This window comes from Phyllostomus hastatus, unplaced genomic scaffold, assembly GCF_019186645.2.
Source record: "Phyllostomus hastatus isolate PE091 unplaced genomic scaffold, TTU_PhHast_1.1 phas_scaffold_1066, whole genome shotgun sequence".
Classification (NCBI taxonomy): domain Eukaryota; kingdom Metazoa; phylum Chordata; class Mammalia; order Chiroptera; family Phyllostomidae; genus Phyllostomus; species Phyllostomus hastatus.
Window position 1 is genome coordinate 20,821,191 of NW_025334004.1, and position 15,985 is coordinate 20,837,175.

Genomic DNA, 15,985 nt, shown 5'->3' on the forward strand with positions numbered 1-15,985 from the left:
TTCTTTTTGCCCCAAATAAAGGTTTGACTAGTTCCCTTCATTAACTTCTTTTTCTTCCCTCTGCCCAGCTTGGACCTCATGGGCTTGCCCTCCCCCCTTTCCAGCCTTCCTTCCCCAGTTGTGTTTCTCTGTAGATCAGGCTCTCAATCGCAGCCAGTGATCCTTCATTCTTCTTATTTTCCAGCATGAAGGCTCTCTCATTTCCACACCAGGCTGCTCGGGCTCTACTGCCTTATTTGGGAGGCAAGCAGAAATGACATCTCAGACGGGAGGAGGGCATAACGGCAGCTTATGTTCATTCAGGGCTCACTGAAGAAAAGAGGTTCAGTTCTGAGAAGTGGGATGCCTAGCTGAGGGACCCAGTGTTCCAGAAGAATGCAAATAAACCCTCCAGAGATACAACTGGAGGAGCGCTTCTCCACCCTGGCTCAACACAATTAAATGGATGCAGGGTGTGACAATTTTAGTCACACTAAAAAGCATCAGCACAATGGCAAAATTTGGAGCAGCTGGAGTTTCCACAGGCTTAAAATTTAGGCCAGGTGCAGGAGATGCGTTAAAATTTGGGGGCTTCATGAGAAAAGATGATCTGCTGGAGTCCCCCATCCTTAACTGAGCTTGTTTCTAAATCCTCAGGTAGCAGGAGCGATTTGGTAGGGGAAAAACAGAAAGACACGCACCAAGAAAACCTTTCACAACTCGAATTGGGGAAGTAAAACCTTATTCGCCTTTCTTGGTACATACTATTTTAAAACATTGCATCTTCTTCATTGCATTGTGTCCTTGTGCTATGCTTCACATTGGTTTAAGCTCTTTACTCTAGAAGAGAGATTCTTGAAAATCACCCATCAACAGCTTCTGAACATCCTGAAAAGCCTCTCTACCTACCACTCCCCCTCCTTCCTCACATCCAGGACCTTAAAATGGACTCATCTGCTAGCCTAGGCTGTGGACCAGCAATGGGCTCAGGTATATAACTTTTTTTTTTTAATCAAAAGACACAAGGTTGAGTGGCAGAAATAATCCAGCCCAGGCCTGGGTGTCAGGAGGTCTGGACTTCCCCTGTCAACATGTTCCCTAGCCTGTGCACGGAGACCTCATTTGCATTCTGCTTCTGCTTACCAACTAGCTGTGTGGCTTTGGGCAACTCACTTAACTTCTCTGGGTCTCTGTTTTTTTAAAAAGATTTTATTTATTTATTTTTAGAGAGGGAAGGGGGAGAGAGAGAGAGAGACAGAGAGAGAGAGAGAGAGAGAGAGACAGAGAAACATCAATGTGCAGTTGCTGGGGGTCATGGCCTGCAACCCAGGCATATGCCCTGACTGGGAATCGAACCTGCGACACTTTGGTTCGCAGCCTGAGCTCAATCCACTGAGCTACACCAGCCAGGGCTTCTCTGGGTCTCTTTCCCAACTTGTAAAATGAAGGATTTGGACTAGGCATCTCCACATTTCCTTTTAGCATAAAAGGCCCATGATTACCAATGACCTGCTCAAGCCTCACTTTCCTCATCTTTTAAGCAAAGGGATATCTGCTTCTCTACTTCATAGGGAAGAGGTGAAAGTGCTCGGGAAGCCTCAAAACACAACACAGATGTCAACTGTCATCATCAGTATTCAAAGTCTTTATACAGCTCTTTCTTCAGAGCATGTTTCCTGTCTTTCACTCGTAAGAGCAATTCAGTGCCTGACAGCAATTCCTAATATTCAGTTCTTGGTTTGATGACAATAGGCAGGATGGCAGCTCAGGTAGATGAAATTGCTGCAAATGAGAGCAGCATCTGACAGTTCTTCGGCAGGAAGTGGGTTGAGGCCCCCCTCTGTGTTCAGAGATGGCCTGTTCTTGACCTTTTTCAAGGGGTATGAACACTGTTTCCTATGGAACTTATGTTCTCATATGTGGCTTTGCCTACAGAATTGAAAAGACCTTGGAGAGTGCCAAAGACAATAATAGTGAACTGAGGTGCTTATCTTTTGCCTAGCACCTGTGCATTTCCAAGTAATTCACCCACATTAACTCATTAGCATTCCCAACCCTACACCAGCCTTTGTTCTCGCCTTTGGTATGAAGGGAGGTGATATTATCTGAGCTTTGCATTCAGAGGAAGCACCTGGGTTGAGAGTGACAGTCCCTCTGTCCACACCAGGTAGAGTTTTTCCTTACCACCAGTGACAAACCTGTTGATCTCCTGTCCCCTGCTACAAGGACTCCAGTGGTGCTCAGTGCCTTTCTCAGCATCACTGGGTGTCAGAACACAAATGGCCCTTTAAGGACTTCCTGCAGGGGCCAACTCTGCTTAATCCTGCCCTGACTGGTGTGGCTCAGTTGGCTGGGTATCACTCTGAACACATAGTGCAGAGTTTCTATTGTTACCTCTGAACAGCTCTCATCCTGGACTACGCGGTGGCCCTTCCTCTCCTAAAGTGGAATTGGTTATTCTTGAGGGAAATGAAAATTGCAATTCCATCATCTTGGATAGAATGAGTTAAAGGGACAGGCTCTCTCCTTTTCTCTCATCTGACAGCTAAACTAACACAAGTTCCTAGGCACAGAGTTTTAGGAAACAGAAACTTAGTATGCAATTATAAAGAGAAATGAAAATGAACACTGAGGCCCTGAAAACTGGGCAGCTCTGCACGTCAGATGTCACCTGCCCTGAAGCAGACTATAGTGCCTTTGCCAAGAACACAGCTGGATCAACTCCATCTTTTCCCAGGTCGGGCACACAATAAACATTTGTGGATTGATTTGGTGGGCAAACATTCTTCACACTTGGATACTTTTCCATTTTCCAGCTTATTCTTTTCATTTGTTAATCGTTTGGAATGTTTAGCAAAGATGCAGGTAGCCAGCGTGGCCAGTGTTTACTATAGCTGGAAGGAATGTCGGTCACAGCGGCTGTCATCTGCATTTCCCAAGCTGGTTTCTCAGCAACACCGATTCTGGGTATCTTGGGAAAAAAAAAAAGGTTCTGTGTTTAAATAAGTTGAGGGAATGTTATTTACCTTCCTAATAAAGATCCCCCAACTTTCTCAAGGCACATTAGCTTATTAAATAGACTGAGAAGAGTTGGGGGAAAAAGAAACAGTTTTAACTTTGTTAAAACAATTTCTTTCCAAGTCAGTTTGATTAGGGAATAGTCCCTATCCTGTATTTTTTTGTGATATCTGTTCAAGTTCCACAAATTCATGGTCTTTGGGAAATACCTTGGGATCTACTAATTGAACCTAATTTCAAAGTTTTACTGGTGAAAAACCAGAGGTCTGAGAGGGACTGACTTTCTTACAGGTGGTTAGTAGGGGAGCTAGGACTAGAACCCCATTTCTTGAATGCCTGGCTCAGGTACTGACGTTCTGGGCTGGCAATAGGTAGCTAGCGAAGGTGTTTATTTTTGTTTGTTTGTTTTGTGTATGTAGAGGAATAACGGTAGAGGTGATTCACAGGCAGGGTGACTGGACAGAAGGGGTCAATCAGGGAAGGGGCTCACCCAGTGAGGGAGGAAGCCCTTAGGTTTTGGTCACACCAACCTGTCAATCAGAAGATCCTGCCAGAACTGATGCCCATGTCCTCTCCTTGGACCACAGAGACAGCAGAAGGTTCTGGGCATTCCCTCAGGGGTTAGGGAACAAGAAAGAATAAGACTAGTCAAAGAGAATGGTAGCCAGGAGGAAAAGCCACAGGAGGTGGAAGTTTCTTTCTTTTTTTAATTGAACTTACTGGGATGACATTGGTTAATACAATTACATAGGTTTCAGTGTACATTTCTATAATAATCTATATACTGTATTGCACGCTCACCACCCTAAGTCAAGTCTTTCCATCACCATTTAGTCCCCCTCTCCTTTCCCCTCGTCTACCTCCCCTTTCCCTCTTGGAATCATCATACTGTTGTTTCTGTCTGAGTGGGTTTTCTTGCATTTCTTCAACTTTTTCAGGAAGCCCTCCCCCCCAGCTGTCAGTTTGCGGTAGGTATGAATCTGTTTTTGTTTGTTTATATCGTGCGTGAGATTCCACATATAAGTGAAATCATATGCTATTTGTCTTTTCCTGACTGGCTTATTTCACTTCCCATAATGTTCTCCAGGTCTATCCATACTGTTACAAAGGGCAAGATTTCCTTCTTTTTTACCACCAAGCAGTACACTGAGTACATGCACCACAGCTTTTTCTCCACTCATCTACTGATGGGCACTTGCGCAGTTTCCAAATCTTGGCTACTGTAAATAATGCTGCAGTGAAGATAGGGTGCATATATTCTTTCAAATTAGTGTTTCGGGTTTCTTCTGATATACTCCCAGAAGTAGTATCACAGGATCATAAACACCATGGAGTTTCCTCGAAAAATTAAAAAAAAAAAAAAGAACGAAAGAAGAGGTGGAAGTTTCAGTAAAGAAATTATAGCCAGAGTTGAGAAACTCAGGCTTGGAATCAGGGGTGTGTGAGTTTGAACCCCAGCAAAGGGACTGCAAAAAGTTCTTGAGTCCGTTTCCTCATCTGTGAAATGGGAGTGATTTCCATCTCCAAGGTTGAGAGCAGTCACTAAAATAAAGTCCTTACCATGGGGTTAGCACTCCCTACGAGTCAGGGTGTGAGCAGGAACCAGAGAAAGAAGAAAATGGAAAGATTAAGCATATTCCCAGGAGGCGTGGGTCCTGAAGTGGGGGGCAGGGATCCTCAGGAAGCCCAAAGCCTTTGCTTTACCCGGATTTGCCTACTGCCTTGTGAGGGAAATGGGTGAGCTGCTCACGACAGCCACAGCCTAGTCCCCGCTGCAAAACATGCTTCCCTTTCACCGACGCTTCCAATTCCCCAGCCTCCCTCACCGCAGCTGCCCGCCCCACTCCCACTCCAGCAGGTTCTGGAAGCCAGACGCGCATGCGCCTTCTTGGGCCCTTGCCCAGCTTTCCACGTTTCACTTCCCTCCCTTTCCCTCCGCAGCTCCAGCTCCACCGCTACGATTGGCCAGCCGACCTCCTCGCCTTGCCCAATAAACGCCGGCCTCTCGCCCCCGTGTTACTGGGTAGAACAAAACAAAAACAGCGAGAGGGGCCTGAGACGCTACGAGGCAGCGGCGGAGGCTGAGGAGCAGGGTCGGGTCAGCGGACCAGGGACCTGGGCGAGCTGCGGCGGCGGCCCCGGGGGTCAGTACCGACGCGGCTCGCAAGCTCGGGAGGACTGCGCCCTCTCCCCCCAGCCGGGTCTCCTCCACTGCAGTCGCACGTTGGGAGGGGGAGGGGGTGTGGAGGCCGCGGCTCCGTGCGGTCAGGTCCCTGTCGACAAGGTTGGAGTCCGGCCACCCTCTCCGAGCCCCGATGGCCCCTCTGTGCCCTCCCCGATGCCCTGGCTGCGGGGAGGCGGCCCCACGTTTCCCCCTTTTGGGCTCGGGCCCGGAGCGCGACGGCGCGGGCCCGCCCCCTTCGGGACCCCCTCCCGGACCCCCTCCCCACCTCGCCGGGCGCGCGAGGCGCTCCCCGGAGAGGGGCTCCGTCTGGTCCCCGCTAAGGCCGAGGCTGCTTTTTGATCTGGGGAGTGGGCGTTGGGAGGCGCGTTTCTGGGCCGACTGAGATCCTGAGGGAGGCTTGCCCCTCCTGGCCGCCTTGAGGGTCTTCGGAGGCGTCGCCTCCCGGCCAGGCCTGCCCTGGCCCGGCCGCTTCCCGCTCGGGACCGGTGGGACCGGCGGTCGCCGGGGGCGGGCCTGTGCCCGCCGCGGGGAAGCGGGCGCGACCGCTGCAGAAGGGGCAGCGCGCTCCCCGGGGGCGCTGGGAGCGGACACGTGCCCGCCGCCGGGGCCCTGCGCGAGCTGCGCTTCGCCCCTTGTAAGGCAGAGGGTCGTTTTTTTTTTGTTTTCAGTTTAAATGAAACCCCCCAGAGAAAACAAAGGCACGAAGGGAGCCCCTCTTTTGTGAAAAGCATGCTGTGCTGCATTTGTCAGATTGGTGCTGCAGCGTGCACGAGAGGGTTGGGTGTCGGGTGTGTGCGTGGTTTTGCAAGAGCTTCAAAACCGGTTTGCTGAAGTCCGTGTCGCCCGTCTCCCGGTGTCCTGATGGGAACTGGCTGTGTAGCCAGCAACAGTGTACTACCTACAGATAGTTAAAGCACTTAAAATTGCAGCTTCCTGTGGATGAATCAGTCACTGTCTGTTTTTATTTATGTTTTCACTGTTGAGTTTTAGAATTTTGGCATTCTTGCTAACGAGGCTTTTTAGGAAACCACCATATAGACTTAAAAAAAAAGGAGGAACCAGTGCCAATGTGTTGTAAATTTGTTTATTGGTGTTTAGTTCTTTAACCTTCCTTTATTGTACGTTATTAAATTTCTTAACATTTCAGCAGGCCTCTTTGAATTACATTCTGACCGGTTTTTCTGTTGTAGTAATAAAAATGGTGGCCAGGAGTGCAAAAGTAAGTGACACTTTGATATTTTCTGTGGTGCTCACTTTTGCATCATTGTGGTTAAATACTTGAACCACAGAAAGTGTCAGAATGGATTATCAGGTATATTTCAGGAAATAGATTTTTGGAGGGAATTGGGTGGGAGACTGAGGCTCTTTTAGGGAACGATTGGCAGCTGAAGACTTCCAAGTATTTCTGTGAAACACTTTGGAAAACTGAAAACAATGATTAATTTAAGCATTAATTTTAACACATGTATAGTTTTTTCTCATTGAAATTTAATTTTGTAGTTTTGGTATGAAGGATAGGGGTTTAAACTTTTTTGCTTTACGTTTTCTTAGGTTTGGGGCAGAGATCTCAAGGGTTAAGTAAGCTGGGAGAAAGCCCACTGCTTCGAAGAGAGTAAAAACAGGGAACATACCTTTATCCTTCTCCAGATGTCTGTGTTGCTATCAAGCGTGACCGAGTTCTTGATTGCATTATCATTGCCTGAAGACACAGGGCTTTTTTTTTAAATGATTACTTAATAAAAACAAACTTGTAAATATAGATGATAGTTATTAACCTGATAATTTTCTTTGCCCAACTGAATGTCTTCTCTATAATAGTTTAAAATAAATATTTTTGTTTGGAGAGCAGTACTTAAGAATTTGCTGTAATATTAGGAGTCTATATTTTAATAAGCTTTTCTCTTTTAACCCTAGGAAAGAATATTCCTGTGATATACTTAAATTTGGTATTGAATTGTGCAAACAGTGCTGGATTTAGAACGTTTGGGTTCTAACCTTGGCTCCTGCACTGAGCCCCCTTTCCTGTGGACAGTCACCTGCCTTCTCAGAGTCTGGTTGTGTGCAAAGTGGAGTACCTACCTCAAGACTGTTCTGAGAGGTACAGGAAACAGTGCCTGCAAAATTATTTTTGAATTAAAAAGGGCTTTGCAAACATCAGTTATAATCATTTCCTTTATTAGCTATGTTCTGCACAAAGCGTTTTCTCATGAAAAAGACTAATGTAACTATAGTGTAAAAAACTCACATCATACGTTTTCACTTCATTGTAACATATACTTTTTATACAGAAATGAAATAGATATGGCATTTTCAGCCATGAAGGACACTAAATGTTTAGATTTGCAAACTTTTTATTCACATATCTATATGTATCTCTTCACACATTTTAAGGTCATTTTTTTTCTCCTAAATCCAGATTGTGGGAATTATGGTGTTAAAAGATATTTATATAAAATCACATACGTCTTTTATTCTGAATAGAATTGGAGTGATATTACTATTTTGTTAATTTTTGAAGCAGTGTCATAGTATCTAAGTAGCCTAAGGATTAGGTCATAGTAAGAATTTATGAGTTTATGACACAAAGTGTGTGTTTATTTTTGTTTTACAAAACAATACCCTTTTCTGGAGAACAGGGCTTTGAACTTATGAGATGTTTGAATAGTATATATTGAGGAATTTAAAAGTCAGTTTCACCTTTGAGTTCCAGTAGGCATCATATATCATTATTTTAAAATAATGTATGCTTTTTTGGTTTTGTTACGAGAAAAATACACTTTTCTGTATAGCTTTTCATTTTTGTTAATTTGTGCATTTTATATTTTAAAGGAAGAGCATACTGCTAGTGAAATTATTGTAAATGACTGGAAGGATTTAGATGTAACCTATAATACCTAAGTATTGTAAGCCACTGTTTGAAAAAGTATTTCCAGATGAATTTTGAAATCTTATTCAGTAATACCTTCTGGCAATAGTTCTCATGAAAATATGTTTTGATAAGTCTTTCAAATAACACTGAATTTATATCACTAAGTTAAGTCTAAATAAATAAGGTAACAGATTTCATCAAAATCTTTCAGCATTAGTAATTGTTAAGCCATTTTGAAATTGAGGTCTAAAATACTGAGATGCTAATGTCATTGTACTTCCTTTCAAAATAGGTAAGATTAAAAAATGCATTTTTCAGATTATAAAAATATTCTTGTTATAGAAAACAAGTTAATTTTTTCCCAATCTCAAAGTTGTATAACAGTAATTATAGATACTTAGGTAATGAAATGATAGATATGTCTGCCTTCAGATATGCTATGGAGTGAAAAATAATAGTCACATAATTTTCTCATTAACCAAAACTCTATATTTGTGTTTTGTAGTACTCATAACTTACTGGTAGCAAACTATCCAATATTTATTTATATTAGGTTAATTATGAGGCCTGTTAATTCATTGGAAGTGTGTGCGAGCTCCTTTGACTTGAAATAAATATGTATAACAATATTTTTTAATTCCAAGTTAAAGGTGTAATGTGGCACATTGAGAAGTATGAGCTTATTTTTTTTCTTGACGCAGATAAACTTATTAAGAAGATTGAAATCAAATATTATTTAGGGTAAGCTATCTTTGAAAGTGAACTGTTTTTTTAAAAAATGGAATTAGGTGGTAAATTTTTTGCCCAGTGTTAAGTAAATTGAATTTACCTTAATTATATCAGTTTGGAAGATATTGAAACTTTTTTTTCTTTTTAAAGAAATAGATCCCAAAGGAAGACTCCTATTTGGTAATTTAATCAGTGCAAGTAAAATTAAGGAATAATGGATGTAGAGAATGAGCAGATACTGAATGTAAACTCTGCAGGTAAGTATTAATATTTTGAACCTTGATTGTATTAGGAGCAAGTTTCAAGCCATATCAAACTTTATGAAAACATGATATTAAAACTGTCTTTACTTTGCTCTGACTGGTGCAGCTCAGTAGGTTGAGCACCATCATGTGAACAGAAAGATCACCAGTTCAATTCTCAGTCAAGGCACATGCCTGGATTGTGGGCCAGGTCCCCAGGTTGGGGCGTTAAGCAACTGATCGATGTTTTGTTCCCTCTCTTTTCTTTCCCTCTGCCTCTCTCTAAAAAATAAATAAATAAAAATAAAAAAATATATTCTTTACTTTATAAACAATCTTACTCATGCTACAAGAAAATAGGTCATATTATTTTTAAAACCAAGTTTGTGATTCTTATTTTCATCCATTACATGTCCTTAATTTTCTGCCTATCCTACATCCATACATTCTTACATGTACTATATATAATAAACTATTGTGCAAGATGGAGAATAGTGAACTTGCTCATTAATATTTTCATATGAGCTAGGTAGTGATTTCTGTAATAAACTGTTATTGGTATCTTTGATATCTTTTTAACTAATAATTTATATTTCATAAATACTTGTATTTTCTTATTTCTTACTGTGCCTTAATAGCATATTACTATGAAGATGGTTTTTTGAAGTAGGTACCCAAATGCAGAGTAACTTTAGACTATTTAGGATGTATTTCTTAGCTTTCAGAATAATCATTGTAGAGAATTAAATAGGATTTTGAAATACTCTGAATAGTGAGAACTTTTCATATTGGTATAATTTAGATAATTGCTTGCTTATAACTTTATTAATAATTGAAAACATTTTTTATCATTTAAACATATTTAAATTTCACTTTTTAATAGTACAGCTTCATTTTTTCCAAAAGACTAATTCACTTTTTGTATATGTTAATTTTCTTCAAACAGACACTTTGAAATTAAAATTTATTTGCCATCTTGTATTTATAAATCTCATTTCAAGTGTGCTAAAAAGTTATAGTTGAGAAATTGTTACAAGAATTAGTGTTTATTTTGGTGCTGCTATATATACAATAGCTATATGAGTACTATACTTATTTTTTAAGGTTATGAATGGGTATCATGTATCTCCTTCATTGAGGTGGGGTGGTAGTGATACAATTTAAGAATATATCTCAGGTATAGGTAATTGCTTCTTTAAAAACTTTATACATATTTAAAATCTATTGAGCTAACACTGGTTAATATCATATAATTTTCAGGTAAATAAGACTCTAGTTCTGTATCTGTGTATTGTGTACTCTTCACCTAAAATCTAATTTCCTTCTGTTTATATATTTGACCCCCTTCACCCACTCTGTCTTCCTGTACCCACTTTCCCCTCCAGTAGCCACCTTTCTGTTGTCTGTATCTATGAATTTTTTTGTTTGTAGTGTTTCTTTTTGTCTTATATTCCACATACAAATGAAATCATACGATTTTTTCTTTTTCTATCTGACTTATTTCATTTAGCACGATACTGTCAAGTTCCTTTCATGTTGTCATAAATGGCAATGTTTCATTTTTTGTGGCCGAGTAGTATTCCATTGTGTGTGTACACACACACACACACACACACATGGTAATTGCTTCCTTTCTGAAGTGCCTAGTATCATTGCCACTCACAGTTGTGAGTATGTAAAACACAGGTTAATTCTTGTATTATTATTTTTAATTATTTGTATTACAACTATAAACCTACTTTTGCCCACACCTGTCTTTGAAAAGATACTAAAATAGTGGAAATATGTTTAACTGAGTATATTACTTTAAGGGACAGTTTAAAGCACTTAATATATTTCTAAGTCTTTTATTTTCTGGATGAGTTTGGTGGTTCACCTTAATTGTAGAATAATGAAAAGCAGTTATGTTACAGGTAGAAGTTTAATGTTTTCTACAACCACTGCATTTAATTTGTCTGAGCTCTGGTCCTTCTCCTTCTTCTTAATGTTTTGCTTTCCTCTCTTTACATTCCCCACTTTGTTCATCTTGTGTCTTTAGCTGTCACCACTCTGCTGTACTCTAGCTTTGTATTTTCTATAATTATAATAATCAGAGATTCACATGTGGGTTTGAATCCTGACCACAATTCATTTTAAGTATGTAACTTTTCTACAAAACATCTTCCTTCTGTAAAATGAGGATAAACATCTTCATTACAGACTTTGTGAGGATTATAGAACCATGTATGTAAAATGCCTAGGGTGGAACCTGATTCCTAGTTAAGGTAACAATTGTGATGGTAATGACAAAAGATACAGTAGTATTCCTGTGATAGTTTAGTTATGATGATGGTTATGATGATACTATAAACTCACCCTCCTAAATCTGGCTTTCTTTGCTAGTCTAAATTCTGTAAGATATCATTTTATTTTTCTTGAATCTATTTTGTTGAGAAGCTCTTTATTTTTTTGTTGAAAGCGTCACTTTCTTACCCCAAAGATACTACCCTTTTGACTGACTTATGGCAGTATTTTCTTAGCTGGTCTCCCACTTTATACTTTTACTTTTTTTCTCATATGCTCTGCACTCTTTTCCTATACTAATCCCCCCATTAGGTCAGTAGGTCAGTAATGCTCACATATTGGTATAGCATATTCCCCTGCTATGGTACCAAATCTGAGGTCTGACCATTTGAATGTAGAGTGGTCAGGATTTATTCTGATGTTGTAAGCAGAGGCGAGATCATAAAGGACCTTAAGTTACAAGGTAATGCATTTACATTTTATTTTGACCCAGTGGGAATACGTTTAAATGGTTTTCAGTGGGCATGTTTTAGAAAATTAGTCTCCATGCAGTTTGGAGAATGGTGTGAGGACCAAAAGAATGAAGTGTTCTTATCAGACTAATGAAATAATTTGACTCTACTTAATGTTCTTAATGTTTGCTTATTACTATGAGGTTTGTTTCTAAATTTTATATGTTTTGTCAAGAATTATAAAGATTTTGCCCTGACTAGTGTGCCTCAGTTGGTTGGGCATTGTCTTGCAAAGTGGAAAGGTCACTAATTGGACACATGCCTAGATCAGGGCACATGTCTAGGTTGCGGGTTCAGTTCTCGGTAGGGGTACATATAGTTGCTTTGGAGAGGCAACCAATTGATGTTTATCTCTCATATCAATGTTTCTCTCCCTCTCTTCCCCCTTTCCATCTCTCTCTCTCTCTAAAAGCAATAAATAATAAATGAGAACATTTATTTATTAACATTTAATAAACATTTTACATGTTTATGCTTTTTAAAGGCTGACTTAAAAAAATTAGTTTCAGGAAAACTTCCAGCCAAGATGGAGCAATAGGTAGATACTCTTTGCTTCCTCACATGACCAAAAGTAGGACAACAAATTTAAAAACAAAACAACCAGAACTACCAGAAAATTGAACTGTATAAAAGTCTGACAACCAAGGAGTTAAAGAAGAAACATTCATCCAGACTAGTAGGAGGGGTGGAGATGGGCAGCCAGGGTGGAGAGGACGAGAGACAATGTGATGGACCAGGTGGGCGAGGTGGCAGCTGGCAGACTGGAGGTCCCACATTCAAATGTGGATAAACTGGGAGGAACACCTGGGGAGCAAGACAGACTGCACAACCCAGGGTTCCAGCATGGGGAAACTAAAGCCTCAAAACCTCTGGTTGTAAAAACCTGTGGGCGTTGCAACAGTGGGAGAAACTCCCAGTATCACAGGAGAGTCTGCTGGAGGGTCCCACGGGGTCCTAGAAAGTACACAAACTGACCCACATGGGAATCAGCACCAGAAGGGTCCAATTTGCTTGCGGGTAATGGAGGAAGTGACTGAAAAGGTGAGAGAGGAGCGAGCAGCATTGTTCCCTCTCTGACCTCTCCCCCACACAGCGAAGTGGGATGCCCTGCTCTGGTGAAATACCTAAGGCTCTGTCCCTTAAAATGTAACAGGCGCATCAAGACAAAGAAATATGGCCAAAATGAAAGAACAGATCAAAACTTCAGAAAAAGAATTAAGCAATGAGGAGACAGCCAGCCTGTCAGATGGGGGGTTGAAAATGATTGAGTATGGATGCAAAATAGAGGAAGAAGTGAAGGTTATACAAAGTGAAATAAAAATATATAGGAATCCAACAGTGAAAAGAAAGAAATTGGGACTCAAATCAACGATTTGGAACAGAAGGAAGAAATAAACATTCAATGGAAACAGAAAGAAGAAACAATTTAACAAAATGAGTGGCTTCGGAACCTCTGAGACAACTTTAAACATTTTAATGTATGAATCATAGGAGTGCTAGATGGAGAAGAGAAAGAGCAATAAATTGAAAACTTCTTGAAGAAATAATGAAGGAAAAGTTCCCTAATTTGGTGAAGAAAATGGACTTCCAGGAAGCTTAGAGAGTCACAAATAAATTGGACCGAAGGAGGAACACACCAAGGCACATCATAATTACATTAGCCAAGATTAAAGATAAGGAGATAATCTTAAAAGCAGCAGGAGAAAAGGAAAAGAGTTATCTACAAAGGAGTTCCCATAAGACTGTCAGCTGATTTCTCAAAAGAAATCTTACAGGCCAGAAAGGGCTGGAGAGAAGTATTCAAAGTCAGGAAAGGTAAGGACCTACATCCAAGATTACTGTATCCAGCAAAGTTATCATTTAGAATGGAAGAGCAGATAAAGTGCCTCCCAGAAAAGGTCAAGTTAAAGGAGTTCATCATCACCAAGCCCTTACTATATGAAATATTAAAGGGACTTGTCTGAGAAAAAGATCAAAACTATGAACAGTAAAATAACTCACAACTACCAACAACTGAACCTAAAAGCAAACTAAGCAAACAACTAGAACAGGAACAGAATCACAGAAATGGAGGTCACATGAAGGGTTAGTGGGAAGGGGGAGGGGGGAAATGGCGGAAAAGGTACAGGGAATAAGAAGCATAATTGGTAGGTTCAAAATAGACAGGGGGAGGTTAAGAATAGTATAAGAAATGGAGAAGTCAAAGAACTTCATGTACAACCCCTGGACATGTACAACATGGATAATGAACTAAGGCAGGAGGAATACTGGAGGGAGGAGGGTACAGGGCAGAAGCATAAAGGGGAAAAAAGAAAATGGGACAACTGTAGTAGTGTAGTCAATAAATGCACTTAAGAAATTAGTTTCAACATATTAGAACATGTTGAAACCCAGATACATAGACTTGACACGTCCTGATTACATTTAGGAATATTTAACACCATCTGAGGAATTGAACTCTGACTTGAGTTAGCCTAAATGAAAAAAAACTCAGGTCCAGGGTAACTAATTTAGTAGCTTTCTGACTTACTGTGGTAGAGTTTTTCAGAGCAAAGCTGAGTCTTTTTGTCATTTGATCTGCACAGACAGTTGATTTTGATGGAATGAGGGATACTCTGCTAGGTGCTGAGGATAAAAAGTATAGGTTGTCTTTTGGGGGTTATTATTTTGAAAAGCAGGACTACGATGTAAAAAGAAATACAGAGATTTTGGTGATGAGGTTAATGAGCACTATTTGAGCATTAGTTTTACTGTGGATAGAATTGTTAGGAAAGATTCTCTTGACGTATATCCTCAAGGATTTTGGTAGCTAAAAGAGCAGTGAGGATGACATTTTAAACAGGTGACTGGGAACTCCAAATATGTTGCTGTCTGTCAGGGAATAATGTGCAGATCTTATATAGGCTGGGAGATTTTCATAGGATGTTTTAAGTTTGGAGAGATGAGTTAGGACTTTGAGATGATGACTTTTAGAGAAGCTTATTTTTGAAAGCAGTGAACAGTTCAGCTAAATATTCATGTGATCACTTACTTGCCAGATTAGTATTTCCTAAGTATCTGTAATTACTCATGAGATATTTGTTATTTAAATATCGCCAGCCTTAGTTTCTTTATCTGTATAAAAGATGTAATAAGTAGTTTTCACACTGTGGGTACATGAAAAAGTGCCAACACAGCGCTTGATAAATAATACTAGGCATTCTCTGCATATTAGTTTATTTCCCTTCTCTCAAGATTCCTAGTCTTATATCTCCAATTGCTTAGCTCTCTTAGCTCATAAAGTCTAAAGGTTTTATATTTGGTGTTAATGTTAAGATAGATTGCGTGATCTAAATACATGAGATAACATGCTTTCAGTAAACTTTGTTCATTAAAATTCAGCCCTGGCTGGTGTGGCTCAGTGGATTGAGTGCCAGCCTGCAAACCGAAAGGTTGCCAGTTTGATACCCACTCAGGGCACATGCCTGGGTTGTATTCCAGGTCCCCAGTTGGGGGCAAAACTGATGGATGTCTCTCTTGCACATTGATGTTTCTCTCCCTCTCTTCCTTCCCACTTCTCTTTCTAAAAATAAATAAAATCTTTAAAAAAATTCAGTGCCTTAGTTTACTTTCTATGATAATGTGAAAAGTAATCTATTTAGTTGTCACTTATTACAATGAACCATATTAAATTGCTAATATGTGACCATTGCTGACATATAAAAATGGTAATTTCATGTGATTCAACCTAATATAATTTATGACTATAATTGGTATGACAGCAGATTGTTAAAATACTTAAAATTTTCTTTCTTCATTTTTCTCTTTAAGATCCTGATAACTTAAGTGACTCACTCTTTTCTGGTGATGAAGAAAATGCTGGGACTGAGGATATAAAGAACGAGATAAATGGGAATTGGATTTCAGCATCCTCCATTCATGAAGCTAGAATTAATGCTAAGGCAAAGAGGCGACTACGGAAAAACTCATCCCGGGACTCGGGCAGAGGCGATTCAGTCAGTGACAATGGAAGTGAAGCCATTAGAAGTGGAGTAACTGTACCAACTAGTCCAAAGGGAAGGTTGCTGGATAGGCGATCCAGATCTGGGAAAGGACGGGGACTACCAAAGAAAGGTTGGTATATACCACATCCAGAGATACCAATGGAAAAAATTATTGTCTGGTTCTT

The 15,985-nt window shown here is 40.3% G+C and overlaps 1 protein-coding gene across 1 annotated transcript in view; it reads left to right on the forward strand.

Moving 5' to 3' along the window:
* Positions 1-4,984: 4,984 nt before the first annotated feature.
* PDCD4 (programmed cell death 4) overlaps positions 4,985-15,985 on the forward strand; it is a 29,173-nt gene continuing 18,172 nt past the window's right edge. The window contains exons 1-4 of the mRNA XM_045854628.1: positions 4,985-5,141; positions 7,097-7,280; positions 8,931-9,037; positions 15,628-15,930. Coding sequence (XP_045710584.1) covers positions 8,995-9,037; positions 15,628-15,930 — 346 coding nt within the window. The 5' untranslated portion in view covers positions 4,985-5,141; positions 7,097-7,280; positions 8,931-8,994. The remainder of the gene's footprint in view (positions 5,142-7,096; positions 7,281-8,930; positions 9,038-15,627; positions 15,931-15,985) is intronic.